At 42.8% G+C, this 21,335-nt stretch overlaps 1 protein-coding gene across 8 annotated transcripts in view; it reads left to right on the forward strand.

Moving 5' to 3' along the window:
- Window positions 1-21,335, forward strand: part of TERB1 (telomere repeat binding bouquet formation protein 1) — a 569,128-nt gene that overhangs the window by 469,070 nt on the left and 78,723 nt on the right. For 7 of the 8 annotated variants that reach the window (XR_010189500.1, XM_063945551.1, XM_063945548.1 and 4 more), the window contains 4 exons: window positions 13,575-13,624; window positions 15,558-15,647; window positions 20,053-20,214; window positions 20,872-20,934. Coding sequence is in view for 7 of the 8 variants with exons in the window: in XM_063945551.1 (XP_063801621.1) it covers window positions 13,575-13,624; window positions 15,558-15,647; window positions 20,053-20,214; window positions 20,872-20,934 (365 nt within the window). In the remaining variant the exon portion in view is untranslated. Of the gene's footprint in view, window positions 1-13,574; window positions 13,625-15,557; window positions 15,648-19,719; window positions 19,798-20,052; window positions 20,215-20,871; window positions 20,935-21,335 lie in introns of those variants that run through there. The other variant, XM_063945552.1, reaches the window with a different exon arrangement.

Here is a 21,335-nt window from a genome sequence, read left to right on the forward strand (position 1 = left end):
CCACCATTATCATGGGTGATTTCAATATTGCTATTGATTGTCCAAAATCTGCTGCGCATGCCTCCAAACTACTCTCTCTAACCTCCTCTCTTGGCCTCTCCCAATGGACTGACTCCTCTACTCATCAGGCGGGCCACTGCCTTGATCTAGTATTCACCAGACTATGCTCCATCTCTGAACTCACTAACACTCCTTTCCCCCTATCAGATCACAACCTTATCACCTGCATGCTTTCCTCTGTTAATTCAAACCCTGTGTTGCGGAAGTTCTCCAATCTTCCTCAAACTCGCAGAAATATTAACACAATTAATCTTCAAGAACTTTCCACTTCACTCCAACAACTGCTTTCACCTATTTCTGCATTCACCTCTCCTGAGATGGCTGTATCACACCTTAATAAGACTCTAGAACTAGCCCTTGATGAAGTGGCTCCAGCTACCCATCACACTCCACATAGGCCTAGATGTCAACCATGGCACTCCAAATTAACAAGACAACTACAAAAACTCACACGAAAACTTGAACGTCAGTGGCGTAAATCTCGTATTTCAAGTGACTTCCTCACATATAAGACAGTCTACCATTCTTATAAAAATGCCCTGGACATTGCCAAACAAACATATTTCCAAACTCTTATCTCTGCTCAAGCCTCTAACCCCAAACGACTCTTTAATACATTTAAATCACTTCTGAATCCTCCCGCACCTACCCCACCAGCCACTATCAAGGCACAGGATCTTGCTTCCTACTTCAAGGAGAAGATTGATAAGATCCGAGATGAAATGGTATGCTCTTCGGCAGCCAGTGACCTGCTCCGTTCTTTACCTGAACCCTCTGGCACTCTTTCTTCATTTGATCCCACAAATGAAGATGAAGTATCATCACTCTTCTCATCCTGCTTCTCTACTACCTCTCCTCTTGATCCTTTACCCTCACAAATAAGTAAAGCTCTGTCTCTGGTGCTCATCCCTACCTTAACTAACATCTGTAATCTCTCTCTCTCTACTGGTATTTTTCCTTCACTCTTCAAGCATGCAGTTATTACTCCCATTTTAAAAAAACTAAATTCTGACCCTAATGCTCTCTCAAACTACCGCCCTATCTCTCAGCTCCCTTGTCTCTCTAAGTTACTTGAGAGACTTGCCTACACTCGACTCACACACTTTCTTAACTCATACACTCTGTTGGACCCACTTCAGTCAGGCTTCCGTTCCCAACATTCCACAGAGACGGCACTGACTAAAGTGGTTAATGATTTGGTCACTACGAAGTCTAAAGGCCACTACTCACTACTTATTCTTCTAGATCTATCTGCTGCATTTGACACTGTAGACCACTCTCTTCTCATACAGACACTACAATCCCTAGGTCTTAAAGACACAGCCCTTTCTTGGTTCCTCTCGTACCTATCTAATCGCTCCTTCAGTGTTCGCTTCTCTGAATCTACCTCCTCTTCGCTACCTCTTTCAGTTGGAGTACCGCAAGGTTCAGTCTTGGGTCCTCTGCTTTTCTCTATCTATACCTCATCTCTTGGTAAACTAATCAGCTCTTTTGGTTTTCAGTATCATCTGTACGCAGATGATACTCAAATCTACCTATCCTCCCCTGACTTGTCCCTATCTGTACTGGACCGTGTCACTGAATGCCTTTCTGCTATCTCATCCTGGATGACATCTCGCCACCTCAAACTTAATATTTCAAAGACAGAGTTAATTATATTTCCACCGGCCAATAGTAGGTACCAACCTGATATCTCTATCACTGTTGAAAACTCGACTATCTACCCTACCCCACAAGCTCGCTGCCTAGGTGTCATCCTTGACTCTGATCTGTCCTTTGTTCCCCACATTCAATCTGTCTCAAGATCATGTTACATGCATCTAAAAAACATATCCAAAATACGACCATACCTTACACAAGACACTGCTAAAACTCTAATCCACGCTCTCATTATCTCCCGCATTGATTATTGCAATAGTCTCCTAACTGGTCTTCCCAAAACGAGACTCTCACCACTACAATCCATTCTGAATGCAGCGGCGAGGCTTATCTTCCTCGCTAGACGTTCATCGTCTGCAGATCCACTCTGTCAGTCCCTCCATTGGTTACCTGTATTCTACCGCATTCAATATAAAATACTTTTACTCACACACAAGGCCATTAACCAAACTACACCAACGTACATCACTTCGCTTATCACAAAATATCTCCCAACCCGACCTCTGCGCTCTTCACAAGACCTGCGTCTCTCATCCACACTCATTACTCGCTCCCACTCACGACTGCAGGACTTTCATCGGGCTGCACCCACTCTGTGGAATGCCCTACCACACACAATAAGACTCTCCTCTAGTCTCCTAACCTTCAAGCGTTCCCTCAAAACTCACCTCTTTAGGCAAGCGTATCAAATTCCTGAACCGCCCACATAACTTTCATAAACCTTGCTATCAAATTACATCCACTCTGTACAGTCCACACATATCCTCACATGTCTTCTCATTCTATGCAATAGATAGCACCTTTCCTTATGTACATATGCCTATAGATTGTAAGCTTGCGAGCAGGGCCTTCCTACCTCTATGACTGTTATCACCCAGTTTGTAATTGTTATTTCAAATTGTAAAGCGCAACGGAATTTGCTGCGCTATATAAGAAACTGTTAATAAATAAAATAAATAATATCACTGATGACTCATCTGTCCCTGACACAAGGGTACACATGTTTAAGGGGAAGAAAGCTGAGGTAAATTTCCCTCCTCTCATGAAGAAAAAGAGCGGGAATCTCCAAACAAAAGACTGCAGATTCCCACAAAGAATTCTCAGGGAGTATCCTCTCCCTACTAGGGCCAGGATACGATGGGAATCTTCCCCTAGGGTGGACAATGCTTTGTCACGTTTACCCAAAAGGTAGCGCTGACTTAACAGCTATCCTCAGGGATCCTGCAGATAGCATGCAGTAAAAGTACTTTGAAGTCCATTTACACACATTCTGGTACACTACTTAGACCGGCGATTGTGTCGGCATGGGTTTAAAGCGCTGTAGCAGCGTGGACTGATACCTTATCAGCGGAGATTGAAACCCTAGATAAGGATACCATGTTATTGACCCTAGTATATGTATGTATATATATATATATATATATATATATAGCGTCCTGTCGGCGGCACTCCGGTATCACAAAGACACAACAGCAGGTTTGCAGAAATAACAACGTTTCGAAGCTTTAATCACTCCGTCTTCAGGTTATACACATGTTAAACACCACATACCTTTTATCCCCTCCCAATGTGCAAAGAGCCCCGGCGTGGACCCGGCGTTCCGACGCCCGCTAATGACGTCATCCCGCCTTCCCACCTGCCGAAGGCATTACTTTAATGAATGTGACTGTACTACCATATAAAAACATCTACAAACAACTACATAACATACATAAAATTAAAAGCACATGTAGCACAGGCACAGATGCAGTGAATATATGTGGATAATCCAATTTCAAAGATAACATATATAGCTGAAATATCAAGCATTATTTACCCAAACACTATACGTTCCTACCACAAAAATACATCTGGTTTACTTATAGAAAACAGTGTAGTCCCAGAGTCTCATTGAGACCCCTGGGTGCCAATGTTTGAAGCTCATAAATCCACTTGGATTCTCTTTGCAGTAACTGCAATGACCTATTCCCCCCTCTAATATTGACCGGTACATGATCGATAATAATATATTTTAAACACGCCACACTATGTCTTGCCAACGCAAAATGACGTGCCACCGGTTGGTCGCTTGTGCCATTTAATATGGCCTTTCTAATGGCCAGTTTGTGATTGGCCATCCGTTCCCTCAATGTGCAGTCAGTTTTCCCGACATAGTGTAAGCCACAAGGGCAACTGATCAGGTAAATAATATATTTAGTCGTGCACATCAATCTAAAATTGATAGTGTATTTCTTACCACTAAAGGGATGATTGAATGTACTCCCCGTTAAAAGTGATCTGCACGTGGTGCAATTCAAACACCTGAAACACCCTTTGCGTAAAGACAGAAACATGTTCTGTTCACTTTGTGTTGAAGATAACCCCGTGATGTCAGTTTTAACCACCCAGTCACGCAAGTTTCTACCTCTTGTATATGTTGGCATAATAGAGGTCTCAGAGAGGTTCAAATCCTTGTCGGACTGGATCATGGGCCATAAAGATTTAGCGGCCTTGGAGATCGCCCCACTTTTAGTATTGAAGTGATTCACCCAAGGAAAACGGGAATTAATGGTTTTCTTTTGTTTCTGTGAAAGCAACAGTTGCCTATCCATATTAAGTGCTTTCTGTTTTGCCACCAATAATTTCTCAAGAGGGTATCCCCTCTGTCTGAATTTGATGATCATATCGTCAATCTGGGCAACAGCATCATCTTTGTTACTACAAATTCTCACAGCTCGTAAGAACTGTGAGAATGGTAACCCATATTTTGATGAAAGGGGGTGAAAACTTGAGAAATGGAGTAACGTGTTACGATCTGTGTTTTTGTAATAAAGATCAGTAGATATAATACCATTCTTACATTTCACCAATACATCCAAAAACTTGACACTCTCCCTACTCATCTCACACGTAAATTTAATGGGGTGTCCTGATTGGTTATGTAAATTAATAACATCACTTAATTTCTCCTCGGCTCCTGCCCAGATAACAAAGACGTCATCGATGTAACGTAAATACAAAATGATGGCTTCAGAGACAAAGGCCCTATCAAAAAAAATGTCTTGCTCCACCATAAACATATATGCATTAGCATACGACGGGGCCACAGGGGACCCCATCGCACACCCAGACGTTTGCAGAAAAAATCTACCGTCAAATAAAAAATAATTGTGCGTGAGGGTCATGGCTAGCAGATCAATTACAAAATCCACATCAGGCCCATTATATAGGGGATTACCCGTGATTAATTTGCGTACTGCTTGTAACCCCGCCTCATTGGGAATCACTGTATACAAGCTGGCAATATCAATGCTGCATAACACACTGTTACACGGAATATTCCCAAGATTTTGTAAATGCTTAATGAAGGAGGTCGTATCTAATAAGTATCTGTCCCTGTTCACTATGCATGGTTGTAACAGAGAATCAAGGTAAGTAGCAACATTCTGAAACAGCCCATTACGGGCAGCAATAATCGGGCGTCCCAGCGGATTATCGAGCCGTTTATGTATCTTCGGTAATGAATACAACAAAGGAACCATGGGATGTTCCACAATTAATGCTTTCATTAAGGAATTAGAATTGATCCCTGCATCTACAGCCCTCTGTAATTTAACATACAAACTTTGAGCAAATATGTCAGTGGGATCACCCTTCAAAGCCCTGTATACAGTACAATCGCTTAATTGACGATGTAATTCGTCTTTGTATGCATCCAAATCCTGTATCACAATACCCCCACCTTTATCTGCGGGGCATATTGTGATATCAGAATAAGATGCCAAATCTCTAAGTGCTTCAAATTCGATTTTACTTAAATTGTTGTAACACTTCATATCAATATTAGAAACATTTTCAACAGATACATCATTATTTAACAACCGACCATAGGTCTTGATAGTGGCATTGTTAGAAACAGGGTCAAACTTACTGCGTCTTTGTAATTTAGCTAACTTGGGAGGTAATGGGTCCACCACATCTGATGCCAAAGAATTTTTAGCACCACGAAAGTGCTCATGTAGTTTTAATTGCCGGTTAAGTTTGTACTTCTCCACTTCCCACTTGAAGGGGTCAAACTTAACAGTAGGAACGAACGACAGTCCCTTTCTCAGTACCTGCAATTCCGTCGGAGTGAAGGTATGTGTGGACAAATTGAACACTATTTCTTGCGGTACAATGGAGGACAATGCCACGGACCCATTACCTCCCAAGTTAGCTAAATTACAAAGACGCAGTAAGTTTGACCCTGTTTACAACAATTTAAGTAAAATCGAATTTGAAGCACTTAGAGATTTGGCATCTTATTCTGATATCACAATACGCCCCGCAGATAAAGGTGGGGGTATTGTGATACAGGATTTGGATGCATACAAAGACGAATTACATCGTCAATTAAGCGATTGTACTGTATACAGGGCTTTGAAGGGTGATCCCACTGACATATTTGCTCAAAGTTTGTATGTTAAATTACAGAGGGCTGTAGATGCAGGGATCATTTCTAATTCCTTAATGAAAGCATTAATTGTGGAACATCCCATGGTTCCTTTGTTGTATTCATTACCGAAGATACATAAACGGCTCGATAATCCGCCGGGACGCCCGATTATTGCTGCCCGTAATGGGCTGTTTCAGAATGTTGCTACTTACCTTGATTCTCTGTTACAACCATGCATAGTGAACAGGGACAGATACTTATTAGATACGACCTCCTTCATTAAGCATTTACAAAATCTTGGGAATATTCCGTGTAACAGTGTGTTATGCAGCATTGATATTGCCAGCTTGTATACAGTGATTCCCAATGAGGCGGGGTTACAAGCAGTACGCAAATTAATCACGGGTAATCCCCTATATAATGGGCCTGATGTGGATTTGTAATTGATCTGCTAGCCATGACCCTCACGCACAATTATTTTTTATTTGACGGTAGATTTTTTCTGCAAACGTCTTGGTGTGCGATGGGGTCCCCTGTGGCCCCGTCGTATGCTAATGCATATATGTTTATGGTGGAGCAAGAAATTTTTTTTGATAGGGCCTTTGTCTCTGAAGCCATCATTTTGTATTTACGTTACATCGATGACGTCTTTGTTATCTGGGCAGGAGCTGAGGAGAAATTAAGTGATGTTATTAATTTACATAACCAATCAGGACACCCCATTAAATTTACGTGTGAGATGAGTAGGGAGAGTGTCAAGTTTTTGGATGTATTGGTGAAATGTAAGAATGGTATTATATCTACTGATCTTTATTACAAAAACACAGATCGTAACACGTTACTCCATTTCTCAAGTTTTCACCCCCTTTCATCAAAATATGGGTTACCATTCTCACAGTTCTTACGAGCTGTGAGAATTTGTAGTAACAAAGATGATGCTGTTGCCCAGATTGACGATATGATCATCAAATTCAGACAGAGGGGATACCCTCTTGAGAAATTATTGGTGGCAAAACAGAAAGCACTTAATATGGATAGGCAACTGTTGCTTTCACAGAAACAAAAGAAAACCATTAATTCCCGTTTTCCTTGGGTGAATCACTTCAATACTAAAAGTGGGGCGATCTCCAAGGCCGCTAAATCTTTATGGCCCATGATCCAGTCCGACAAGGATTTGAACCTCTCTGAGACCTCTATTATGCCAACATATACAAGAGGTAGAAACTTGCGTGACTGGGTGGTTAAAACTGACATCACGGGGTTATCTTCTACACAAAGTGAACAGAACATGTTTCTGTCTTTACGCAAAGGGTGTTTCAGGTGTTTGAATTGCACCACGTGCAGATCACTTTTAACGGGGAGTACATTCAATCATCCCTTTAGTGGTAAGAAATACACTATCAATTTTAGATTGACGTGCACGACTAAATATATTATTTACCTGATCAGTTGCCCTTGTGGCTTACACTATGTCGGGAAAACTGACTGCACATTGAGGGAACGGATGGCCAATCACAAATTGGCCATTAGAAAGGCCATATTAAATGGCACAAGCGACCAACCGGTGGCACTACATTTTGCGTTGGCAAGACATAGTGTAGCGTGTTTAAAATATATTATTATCGATCATGTACCGGTCAATATTAGAGGGGGGAATAGGTCATTGCAGTTACTGCAAAGAGAATCCAAGTGGATTTATGAGCTTCAAACATTGGCACCCAGGGGTCTCAATGAGACTCTGGGACTACACTGTTTTCTATAAGTAAACCAGATGTATTTTTGTGGTAGGAACGTATAGTGTTTGGGTAAATAATGCTTGATATTTCAGCTATATATGTTATCTTTGAAATTGGATTATCCACATATATTCACTGCATCTGTGCCTGTGCTACATGTGCTTTTAATTTTATGTATGTTATGTAGTTGTTTGTAGATGTTTTTATATGGTAGTACAGTCACATTCATTAAAGTAATGCCTTCGGCAGGTGGGAAGGCGGGATGACGTCATTAGCGGGCGTCGGAACGCCGGGTCCACGCCGGGGCTCTTTGCACATTGGGAGGGGATAAAAGGTATGTGGTGTTTAACATTTGTATAACCTGAAGACAGAGTGATTAAAGCTTCGAAACGTTGTTATTTCTGCAAACCTGCTGTTGTGTCTTTGTGATACCGGAGTGCCGCCGACAGGACGCTATAGATGACCCGGTGCCATAGGGGTTTAGGAAGGCACCGGACAGTTACATTATCATTTGGGAGTGCTGCCGAAATCCCTTGTATATATATATATATATATATATATATATATAGAGAGAGAGAGAGAGAGAGAGAGAGAGAGAGATAAATGATGCTGTCTTTTATATATATATATATATATATATATATATATATAAAACATGCTCAAAGAGACATTAGTCTACTGTGTTCTAGAGTCAACGCTATGTCGATTTCTGCTAGACATGTCCTGTGGAACATGCAATGGACAGGTGATGCCGACTAAAAGAGGCATATGGAAGGTTTACCTTACAAGGCTGAGGAATTGTGTGGAGAAGGGCTCTCGGACCTGGTCTCCACAGCTATAGCTGGTAATTATGATCTTTTGCCTTATATTCCCTCACAGCCTAAGAAAGCACGACATTATCAAAAGCAGTCCTTTCGGTCGCAGAATAACAAGAAAGTACGAGGAGCATCCTTTCTTACCAGAGGTAAGGGCACAGGGCACAGCTAGTTCACAGGAACAGAAGTCCTCCCCGGCCTCTACTACATCCACCGCATGACGCTGGAGCTCCGCTAAGGGAGTCCGTCCCAGTGGGAGCACGTCTTCGACTCTTCAGCCACATCTGAGTTCACTCACAGGTGGATCCCGGGGCAATAAAAATTGTTTCTCAGGGTTACAAGCTGGAATTCGAAAGGTGCCTCCTCGCCGGTTTTTCCTTATCGGAACTACCGACTTCTCCCCCAGAAAGGGAGATAATATTAAATACAATTCACACATTGTATCTCCAACAGGTGGTGCTCAAGGTTCCCCTCCTGCAACAAGGAAGGCAATATGACTCAACCTTGGCTGTAGTCCCGAAACCGGTACGGTTCGATCAGACCTATTTTAAAATTAAAATCTCTGAACCAATACGGGAAAAGGTTCAAATCTAAAGTGGAATCGCCCAGAGCGATCATCGCCAGCCTGGAACGGGGGGATTTGATGGTGTATCTAGACATAAAGGCTGCATACCTTCATGTTCCCATTTATCAACCCCATCAGGCGTACCTGACACTTGCGGTACAGGATTATCATTACCAATTTCAGGGTAATTGGCGGAAATAATGGTGCTCCTACGCAAGCAAGGAGTCACAGTTATCCCATACTTGGACGATCTCCTAATAAGGGCGAGATCAAAAGAGCAGTTGTTCAACAGCGTGTCACTTTCGCTGAAGGTGTCACAGCAACACGGCTGGATTCTCAATTTCCCGAGGTCACAGTTGGTTCCTATAACTTGTCTGCCCTTCTTGGGTTTGATTCTGGATACAGACCAGAAATGGGTTTACCTTCAGATAGAGAAGGCCCAGGAACTCATTACTCTAGTCAGGGACCTATTGAAACCAAGACAGGTGTCAGTGCATCACTGCCCTCGAGTCCTGGGAAAAACATTCCCTTAGGCAGGTTCCATGCGAGGACTTCAAATGGGACCTACTGGACAAGTGGTCCGGGTCACATCTACCGATTCATCAGTTGATCACCCTATCCCCCAGGGCCAGGGTATCTCTCCTGTGGTGGCTGCAGAGTACTCCCCTTATAGAGGGCCGCAGATTCGGCATTCAGGACTGGATCCTGGTGACCACGGACGCGAGCCTCCGAGGCTGGGGAGCAGTCACACAGGGAAGAAATTTCCAAGGTCTTTTGGTCAAGTCAAGAGACTTGTCTTCACATCCACATATTGGAACTAAGTGCCAAATACAACGCCCTACGTCAAGCGGAGACCTTTCTTCGCGACCAACCGGTTCTGATCCAGTCAGACAACCCCACCGCAGTAGCTCATGTAAACCGCCAAGGTGGCACAAGGAGCAGAGTGGCGATGGCGGAAGCCACCAGAAATCTTCGCTGTGCGGAGAATCATGTAAGAGCACTGTCAACAGTGTTCATTCCGGAAGTGAACAACTGGGAAGCAGACTTCCTCACCAGACATACGTCCTGGAGAGTGGAGACTTCATCAGGAAGTCTTCGCACAGATTGCAGTTCGGTGGGGACTGCCACAGATAGACATGATGGCGTCCCGCCTCAACAAAAAGCTGCAGAGTTATTGCGTGTGGTCAAGAGACCCTCAGGCAGTAGTGGTAGACGCCCTAGTGACAGAGTGGGTGTTCCAGTCAGTCTATGTATTTCCTCCTCTTCCTCTCATACCCAAGGGTTGAGAATAATAAGAAAAAGGAGGAGTGAGAACAATCCTCATTGTTCCAGATTGGCCACAAAGGATCTGGTATCCTGATCTGCAGGAAATGCTTACAGAAGATCCGTGGCCTCTTCCTCTAAGGCAGGACCTGTTGCAACAGGGCCCATGTCTGTTCCAAGACTTACCGCGGCTGCGTTTGACGGCATGGCGGTTGAACGCCGGATCCTAGCGGAAAAAGGCATTCTGGATGAGGTCATTCCTACGCTGATAAAGGCTAGGAAGGACGTGACATCTAAACATTATTACCGTATATGGCGAAAATATGTTTCTTGGTGTGAGACCAGGAATGCTCCTACGGAAGATTTCCATCTGGGCCGTTTCCTTCACTTCCTACAAACTGGAGTGAATTTGGGCCTAAAACTTAGGCTCCATTAAGGTTCAGATTTCGACCCTATCCATTTTCTTTCAAAAATAATTGGCTTCTCTCCCAGAAGTTCAGACTTTTGTGAAGGGAGTGCTGCATTTTCAGCCTCCTTTTGTACCTCTGGTGGAGCCCTTGGACCTTAACGTGGTGTTAAGTTTCCTTAAGTCACACTGGTTTGAACCACCTAAAACGGTAGAGTTAAAATATCTCACTTGGAAGGTGGTCATGTTATTAGCCTTGGCTTCGGCTAGGCAAGTATCGGAATTGCGGCTTTGTTTCATAAAAGCCCCTATCTGGTTTTCCATGTTGATAGAGCGGAGTTGCGGACACGTCCTCAATTCCTGCCGAAGGGTATCATCCTTTCATATGAACCAGCCTATTGTGGTGCCTGTGGCTACGCGTGACTTGGAGGACTGCAAGTCCCTGGATGTGGTCAGGGCTTTGAAAATTTACGTAGCCAGAACTGCTAGAGTCAGAAAAACAGAATCACTGTTTGTTCTGTATGCTGCCAACAAGCTTGGCGCTCCTGCTTCAAAGTAGACTATTGCTCGGTGGATTTGTAACACCATTCAGCAGGATCATTCTACGGCTGGATTGCCATTGCCTAAATCAGTTAGGGCCTATTCCACTAGAAGGTGGGCTCTTCTTTGGCGGCTGCCCGAGGGGTCTCGGCATTACAGTTGTGCCGAGCTGCTACTTGGTCAGGTTCAAACACTTTTGCTAAGTTCTACAAGTTTGATACCCTGGCTGAGGAGGACCTCTTGTTTGCTCAATCGGTGCTGCAGAGTCATCCGCACTCTCCCGCCCGTTTGGGAGCTTTGGTATAATCCCCATGGTCCTTACGGAGTCCCCAGCATCCTCTAGGACGTTAGAGAAAATAAGATTTTACTTACCGGTAAATCTATTTCTCGTAGTCCGTAGAGGATGCTGGGCGCCCGTCCCAAGTGCGGACTTCTGCAATATAGTTATTGCTTCAATAAGGGTTACGTTATAGTTGCATCGGTCTTGAACTGATGATATGTTGTTTTCATACTGTTAACTGGGTAGTTATCACAAGTTATACGGTGTGATTGGTGTGGCTGGTATGAATCTTGCCCTTGGATTAACAAAATCCTTTCCTCGTACTGTCCATCTCCTCTGGGCACAGTTTCTCTAACTGAGGTCTGGAGGAGGGGCATAGAGGGAGGAGCCAGTGCACACCAGGAACTAAATTCTTTCTTAAAGTACCCATGTCTCCTGCGGAGCCCGTCTATCCCCATGGTCCTTACGGTGTCCCCAGCATCCTCTACGGACTATGAGAAATAGATTTACCGGTAAGTAAAATCTTATTTTTCACAATCAACATGTGTTACAGAGTTGAACAATACCTTACATGTTTCTTAAGTTCCAATACAGCTGAATGAAGTGATTTGTGGTCTGAGGTGTGAGTTTCTTCAGCTGGGTGTAATGAAGCAATGATTGCAGTATACATGCAGTCTACAACTGAGGTCAGCTTGTGCAATTTTTAAGGTAGACCTGTAGTCACTCAGAAACTGCACATCAGAAATGTGCGATCTGTTGTAAAAATTGCGAATGCACCGCCCACCGACCATCAGCATATGCCCACAACACGCCCCGCAGCACGCCCCTGATCGTAGTTTTTGCGAGTCCAGCCCTTTAGTACGCCTTCTTTTCGTAGTGCATACGCAGTTTTTGCTAAGTCTCAGAAATTGTTTTTTTTCTCAGTTTTTGCTATTTAAGTTGCAGAATTTGCGATTTTACGCTTTTTTTGCTAATTTTGTTGATTTGCGATCCTTGCTGAATTAGGCCCAAGGGCCCTCATTCCGAGTTGTTCGCTCGCTATCTGCTTTTAGCAGCTTTACATTATGCATTCTCACAGCTAGAAGTCACAAAGGCGTTCTTTATACCTATTAAGGTTTTTATATAAGTCATGGAAAACTCTGGTGACTTCTAATATTCATACTAATACTCTTGTAGGAGCATTGGCCCTCATTCCGAGTTGTTCGCTCGCTAGCTGCTTTTAGCAGCATTGCAAACGCTAGGCCGCCGCCCTCTGGGAGTGTATCTTAGCTTAGCAGAGTAGCGAACGAAAGAGTAGCAGAATTGCTACTAAATATTTTCTTGTAGTTTCTGAGTAGCTCCAGACCTACTCCTAGATTGCGATCAGCTTGGTCCGTTTAGTTCCTGGTTTGACGTCAGAAACACGCCCTGCGTTCGGCCAGCCACTCCCCCTGTTTCTCCAGACACTCCCGCGCTTTTACCTGACACGCCTGCATTTTTTAGCACACTCCCAGAAAACGCTCAGTTACCACCCAGAAACGCCCCTTTCCTGTCAATCACTCACCGATCAGCAGTGTGACTGAAAAGCGCGAACAACAGCAAAACTGCTACGTTTTTAGTTAAATAACTAAGCGCATGCACCCTGCGTACCATGCGCATGCGCATTTAGCAACAAATCGCAGCATAGCGAAAATCGGCAACGAGCGAACAACTCGGAATGACCACCAATGTCCATAGTAATGGCAACAAATGATGTAGGATATGTACAAACGTTGAAGTATATGAGAAAAATAATGACTTGTCACTTGCAGAAACTAATATTTGTGCTATTGCCATAAAATAAATTTTTCTTTACAGGTTAAACGCCGCTAAACAATCAACTGCAAACAACGCAGGAATCAATATAGGTAACACTGCAAATTACTCTGATTCTTAATTCTGTATGCTGAAATAAAGGGTAACTCGGTGTATATCTGGTCTGTAGACCGCAATTATCTTTTTTTTGCTAATTAAATGCACTTTATTGCTCTTTTGGGTTTAAAATAAAGTCTAATATTTATCACCTTATTGTTTATACAGTATTTATGTTATACACCAGAGGTTCTCAAACTCGGTCCTCGGGAGCCCACACAGTGCATGTTTTGCAGGTAACCCAGTAGGTGCACAGGTGTATTAATTACTCACTGACACATTTTAAAAGGTCCACAGGTGGAGCTAATTATTTCACTTGCGATTCTGTGAGGAGACCTGCAAAACATGCACTGTGTGGACCCCCGAGGACCGAGTTTGAGAACCTCTGTTATACACCAAAGGCCACGGAGTATGGAGTTTGTCATTGGCACCACTTACACTGCCCTTTAAATCCCTAGGACATCATTTATGATATTGATTTAAAACTTATTAATGCATTGTATAAGGGAGCTCCCTCCGTCCGTATGCTTCACCTATGAGTTATGCATTTATGGATGGAAAGCATTGATGAGTAGGTAGAAAGTTAATTGTCAAAGTAAAAGAAATAGATGGAGCATTTCATTTACATCTTATATCCCAGCCATTCTATAGAGGCCCTCACAGACTGCCATATTATATAGGGATGCGGTTACATTTCCGGCAGTCGGGATCCCATGGGTCAGGATACCAACGCCAAAATTCCGACCACTGACAATGCCAACAGACGGAATCCTGGCTATCATTGGGCTATTCCCACTCGTCTGTGTCTACGACGGGTGTGGTTCGTTTTATCGACAGTGTCTAGGTCGACAATGTTTAGGTTGACACTATAGGTCGACAGTCACTAGGTCGACATGGATGGAAGGTCGATAGGGTTTCTAGGTCGACATGTGCTAGGTCGACAGGTCTAAAGGTCGACATGAGGATTTTTTTTTTTTTTTGGTGTCGTTTTCTTCGTAAAGTGACCGGGATCCCAAATTAGTGCACCGCGTCCCCTCGCATGGCTCGCTTCGCTCGCCATGCTTCGGGCATGGTGCCTTTGCTTCGCTCGGCACACTTTACCGTTCCAATCGTAGTCCACATGGATCGTTAAGTATGAAAAAATCCCCCCCCCCCAAAAAAGTGAAAAACTCATGTCGACCTTTAGACCTGTCGACCTAGCACATGTCGACCTAGAAACCCTGTCGACATTCCATCCATGTCGACCTAGTGACTGTCGACCTATAGTGGTCGACCTAAACATTGTCGACCTAGACACTGTCGATCTTCAGACCGGATCCCGTCTACGACACCCATAGAGTGGTAATAGAGCCTGTGGCAAGCCCGCAAGGGGCTTCGTTGCTCTCGCCCCCCTGCCGGCATTCTGGCGGCCAGGATCCCGGCGTCAGTATGCTGACCGCCGGGATCCCGGCCACCGGCATACCATACCCAACATATTCTATACGTCCTCTTTCAGTGCCTCTGCTATTATTGGTTAACAGTGATCAATACAGGAGCTGCAATTACTGCTAATTGCAACATTCACTTTACTCTGAACAGAAAGACACACTATTATCTAATGATAGTGCAGATTACTGGTAACATTATTATTTATTAACAGTATTTATATACTGTAGCATCTACATATTCTGCTGCCAACATTTTGACTACATACCTAAAATACTTCTGCTGCTGCCCATCACATAAATGCTTAACTTTAAGACATTGCATTTTCTTTTTGTTTTCATGTATACTTTTTTTTTTTTTTAGATATGTTATATTTTATGGAATGTGTATGGTATGTACACATTGCATAAAATATAACATCTAAAAAAAAAAAAAGTATACATGAAAACAAAAAAAAAAGCAATGTCTTAAAGTTATTGGGTATCCTTTTCTGTTTCCAATTAGACCCCCTGACTTTATGTGCTGACATAATCGACAAGGAGATAAGTGGCATTCTTGGTACTCGAGTCCTTTTGACGGAATTGCGGTGTTCAGGTAATTACAGTTATGTCTTTGTATGTTTCTTTCTTCAAAATAGAAACAGCAGATACTGGAGGATAGTGATGCAGATCATTACATTTATCATTAGGGATACATTATATATGGATTTTTTGTTATTCTAAGTATCTAATACAAACACGGGCAGACATATAAAGTGCTGGTTAACGTCATTCTTCAGCAGATCGGAAGAGCATGGATAATGCAGGAAGGGAGAAGTATTAGGAGGAGACAGATGTTATGTTTGCATAAAAGCTAATAACAGCCACAGCTAGAAAATAAATGATGCGTTTTAGTTTTTTTGTGGGAGATCAATTAAGCCAGAAAATCTTACCTGCAGTTCTGTACTCCGCTTTGGTGGGTCCCTTGATACCTTTAATGATCCCCAGCGGGATGTCTTCTCTCCTGCTCAGGTGGGCTTCTTTTACACTGAATAATTACATAAGGAGCTTAATTATGGAGGAACATCAACTTTATTTCTGATTCTTTTATTTGAAATAAAAAATGAAGATTATTTGCAGCAGATTTAGAACTATATTTTAGAGCCACAACATGCCAATCAACCCTTGAAAATATAATATCTTACTGACAATGTTATTACCATGTACCTGCAGTGCATTCGTGTCGAAACATTATTATCCTACTGTAAATATGGGTAAAGAAGTAGAATTATCTCCTAAAAAGGTAATATACTTAAATGAGGGTGAACTAGGTAGAATTTGTATTTTGCTTCAATCTAACATTTATTTTTGGGGTAAATACAAACATTGATTTTATTGTAAGGAGAAGAGGACGTTTAAAGAAATTGTGCTGTTCCTTCTCCCTTATCTTTCTCTACCTTTCTTTCTATTCTTTCCATTACTATTGAAATCTTTATTTTATCTGTAAACACTGGTTCAAAAAACGGAAAAGAAAAAGATGTAAAGTCTGCGTTTTGATGTCGCAAAAAATTGAATTACGTGTCGGTTCATCTGATGGTACCAAAGTATGGTATGACTGATACCACTGCAATATGATTTTGTTAATTTCCTTTCCAATATGTCACACTGTATTATACTTTTGTTTATGTGTTTTTATCCTTTATTTATTGCATTGCCACATCCAAGTTGTGATCATGGCATAATTGTACGGTATGTTTATAACCTTGTGTACTGTTTTTTTTTTAAACATTTAAAAAGAAAAGAAAAGAAATGGAGCTGGATGGCATATTGGCTTCCACTAGCGCCATCTTTTCAGCGATTGCTTTGGAAAGATGGCACTTATGCATAAGTCATCAGTGCCATAGTCCTTGTTTTGTCATACAATGGTACAATTTTTCCGGAAGACATCACTAGAAAGATAGCACTGCCGATAGTATGTATAAGAGGGGGCACGCTGAGTGGCACAGAGAACCGATTTATAATGGGTTTAGTGTGAATGGTGCAGAGTACCCTTTTGACCCATGGGCCTGTGTTCACTGTATAGACTGCACCCATTATAGACTGGTTGTTCGTGCCGTTCAGTGTGCCCCATCTTATCAATGCTACCAGCAGCACCATCTTTATAATGTCTTCCAGAAAGATTGTGCCAATGCAGGAGATAACACACCACTGAGGGGACTAATTGTATCAGGAATGGATTTAGCTCAGTAGGTGGAACACAAGGGACTTTATTAAGTTATGCATATGCTCACGTGCTTATAGTAAAATATGCAAATTTGAACTGTTCAGAGTCCATAACCAAAAAGATATGTACTCCTTCACTCATGTTTTCTCCTGGGTATCTGGTCTATAGATCTACACTGAAAAGGTCTACAGTCAATAGGTCTACCACTAATCGTAGACATGTCAAAAGGTTGACATGTAAAAAGTAGACAGTTCAAAAGGTCCACATGGTCAAAAGGGCAACATGACAATGGTCGACACATATATGGTAGACTCAAGTTTTTGCATTTTTTTTTTTAAACTTTTTCATACTTAACCATCCACATGGACTACGATTGGGAATAGTAACCTGTGCAAAACGCTGCAGTAGCAGAGCGAAGCACCTTGCCCAAAGCTCGCGAGCCATGCAAGGGGAGGGTTCTGGTATGAATGGTCAACCATGTTAAGGTTGACAGTCATTAGGTCAGCCACTATTGGTCGATATTGACATTGTCGACATGGACAAATAGTCGACACATGAAAATGGTAAAAGCGGGACAGGTTGACACACAAAAAGGTTGACATGGATTTTTGGACTGATTTTGGTGTCATTTTCTCTGTAACATGACCAGGAACCCCAATTAGTGTACCACGTCCCCTTGCATGGCTCGCCATGCTGCGGACAAGGTGCCTCACTCCGCTACTGCACAGGTTACTATTCCCAATCGTAGTCCATGTGGATGGTAAAGTATGACCAAGTTAAAAATCTCATTTTTTTTTTCCAAAAAGCCATGTTGACCTTTTCATGTGTCGACCTGTCCTATGTCGACCATTTTCATGTGCCGACCATTTGTCCATGTTGGCCATGTCAATGTCAACCAACAGGTGTCGACCTAAGTAGGGTCGACCTGCCGAACAGATACCCGAGGGATTGTGGTACACTATATGGGCTTGTTTGTGCCCCCCCCCCCCCCCCCCCCCCCCAAAAAAAAAATGGGTCTACCTTTTTTGTGTTGACCATTTACATGTCGACCTTTCCTACTGTCTATCTATTCTATGTCAACCTTTTGACCTGTCGACCTGATGCATGTCTACAGTTAGTGGTAGACCTATTGACTGTAGACCTTTTAAGTGTATATCTAATAATCCACACCCGTTCTCCTTCACGTGTATACTTCTTCACTCATGTGTACTCCTTTACTCATGTGTACTCCTTCACTTTTGTTCTCCTTCACTTGTATACACCTTTACTCGGGTGTAGTATGGTATGCCGGCGACCGGGCTCCCGTCGACCAGCATACCGGCGCCGGGAGCCCGGCCGCCGGCATACCGACAGTGTGGCGAGCGCAAAAGGAGCCCCTTGCGGGCTCGCTGCGCTCCCTACCCGCGCCACGCTATTTTATTCTCCCTCCAGGGGGGTCGTGGACCCCCACGAGGGAGAGTAGCTGTCGGTATGCCGGTTGTCGGGATCCCGGCGCCGGTATACTGTGCGCCGGGATCCCGACATTCGGCATACTGAAGACCACCCCTTTACTCATGTGTACTCCTTTACTCATGTGTACGCCTTCACTTGTATACTCCACTGATGTGTTTTCTTTCACATTGTATACTCCTTCACTCATGTGTTCTCTTTTACTTGTATAGTCCTTCACTCGTGTTCTCTTTCACTTGTATACTCCTTCACTCATGTGTTCTCCTTCACTTGTATACTTCTTCCCTGATGTGTACTCCTACACTTGTGTGTTCTCCTTCACTCATGTGTACTCCTGTTCTCATGTGTTATCCTTCACTTGTGTACTCCTTCACTCATATGTACTCCTTCATTTATGTGTTCTCTTTCACCTGTGTACTCCTTCACTTGTGTACTCCTTCACTCATGTGTACTCCTTCACTTCTGTTCTCCTTCACTCATATGTACTCCTTCATTTATGTGTTCTCTTTCACCTGTGTACTCCTTCACTTGTGTACTCCTTCACTCATGTGTACTCCTTCACTTCTGTTCTCCTGCTCTCATGTGTTATCCTTCACTTGTGTACTCCTTCACTCATATGTACTCCTTCATTCATGTGTTCTCCTTCACTTGCGTACTCCTTTACTCATGTGTTCTCAAAACTTGTGTACTCCTTCTCCAAAACTTGTGTACTCCTTCACTCATGTGTACTCCTTCACTCATGTGTTCTTCTTCACTCATGTGTTATCCTTTACTCATGTGTTCTCCTTCACTTATGTACTCCTTCACTCGTGTACTACTTCATTCATGTGTACTCTTTCACTCACATGCCGATGTGACACTTGAAGTGGCAGACCGAAGTAGGGAATAATATTTACCCCTACGCTTATGTTTATTTGAGATATAAACATTGCTTGATGTATTTTAAAAGGAAATTTATATATTTGGAAGCTGTACTCTGACATGGCTTTAACTCTTTCCGAAATGTCATTTTCAGTAGAAACTCTAATCCTGTAAAAGTAATGGAAGAATGGTTTTAGCAGCAGCAGTTCCCAAAATAAATGAAGGAGCAAGATAGGACTGTCTGCACATATACTGTAAATAAACATTCACATTTTTGCATTGAAGTAGTGTTTTTTAATTTCATGTTAGATCTGTTATGGCTTAGGGGTGAAATTATTCTTATTGTCTAATAGCGTACAATGCAGGTATAATCATGCTGATTTGTGTGAGTAATGAGAAGGCCACTTCTGTATTAGATAGATCCATAGTTAGGCCAGCGATTGGTGTAAATATAGAACACCAAACAATTTTCATGTCTGTTTTCTAGGCTGTTTAGCGACAGATTTTGTCATGAATAGCAGGAACTGCAGCAAGATCTTGCAGGAATGTTCACATTTGTGTGATCGTCATAGAATTATTCTACAGGCAGAAGAGAGGTATAAGACGGAATTCAAGAAAGTGATGCGTGGCACCGGATGCTCCATAGCACGTAATGATTAAGTTATATTTCATATCAAATTATTAAAATGTGTTTGCAAAATTTAAATTTTGCATGGAAGCTGTTTGTGAACAAGTTAAGACACTACCGTATATTAGCACAATTTATGTTAATACCATGAGAAAACCTATAAAACACAACAATGGAGTATACATTAAATATATATCTCAAAGGTTTGTACTGTATATTCGTTATTAATACTCTCAAAATACTCCCCCCCCCCCCTTCACCGGGATCATGGATGACTACCGTTGCCGCCAGTAGGGGCCCCTGTGCATTGCCTTGACCAGGGGCCCATACTTCTGTAGAGACGGCCCTGATTGTGAGGAGCGAAATGTAGTAACTGCCACTTATAACTTCTATGAATACTGCATACAGTAGTGTAAATTTACCTCTTTGATGGAATAGGGATCTTACTCAGTCCTCTGCATACGCCCAGCCCACATCTGCCAGCTTCCGCTGGTTTGAAATCTCTGGAGCATAAATACTTTTGATATCTCAGCTTAAGTTGGAAAGTACATGCAGGGTGGCAGCAGCCACATATGATAATAATGAAACATTTCCAAATAGTATAGTCTGGGTAACACGTAAAATTAACTGAAAGAAAATACAACTTCATAGACTTCATTATTTGCCCTTATTTTACAGATAAGCAGTTGACACCTATTAGAAGAGCAGGGGCAGTGCTTCAGAATGAATCAAATTCCAGCCGTGAGTAGTTTATTGTCACCATTTACCACAACTATGTCACATACATTGTATGAGTAGTCTTTATGGGCTGCTGGGTTCTGGGTTGCATAGGAGATCTCGCAAGGCTGATGCACTGTGGGCTGTGAGAGGGATCAAAATCACCGGGGAGTGGGGGGGGGGGGATCCTGGCATTTGAGATGTTAATATAGCTCGTCACTACTGCTTTCTCATACGTCCTAGAGGATGCTGGGGACGCTTCAAGAACCATGGGGTATAGACGGGATGCGCAGGAGACATGGGCACTTTAAGACTTTGAATGGGTGTGAACTGGCTCCTCCCTCTATGCCCCTCCTCCAGTTAGATTATGTGCCCAGTGAGACTGGATGCACACTGAGGAGCTCTCCTGAGTTTCTCTGAAAACA

Source organism: Pseudophryne corroboree, chromosome 11 (genome assembly GCF_028390025.1).
Source record: "Pseudophryne corroboree isolate aPseCor3 chromosome 11, aPseCor3.hap2, whole genome shotgun sequence".
Taxonomy (NCBI): Eukaryota; Metazoa; Chordata; class Amphibia; order Anura; family Myobatrachidae; genus Pseudophryne; species Pseudophryne corroboree.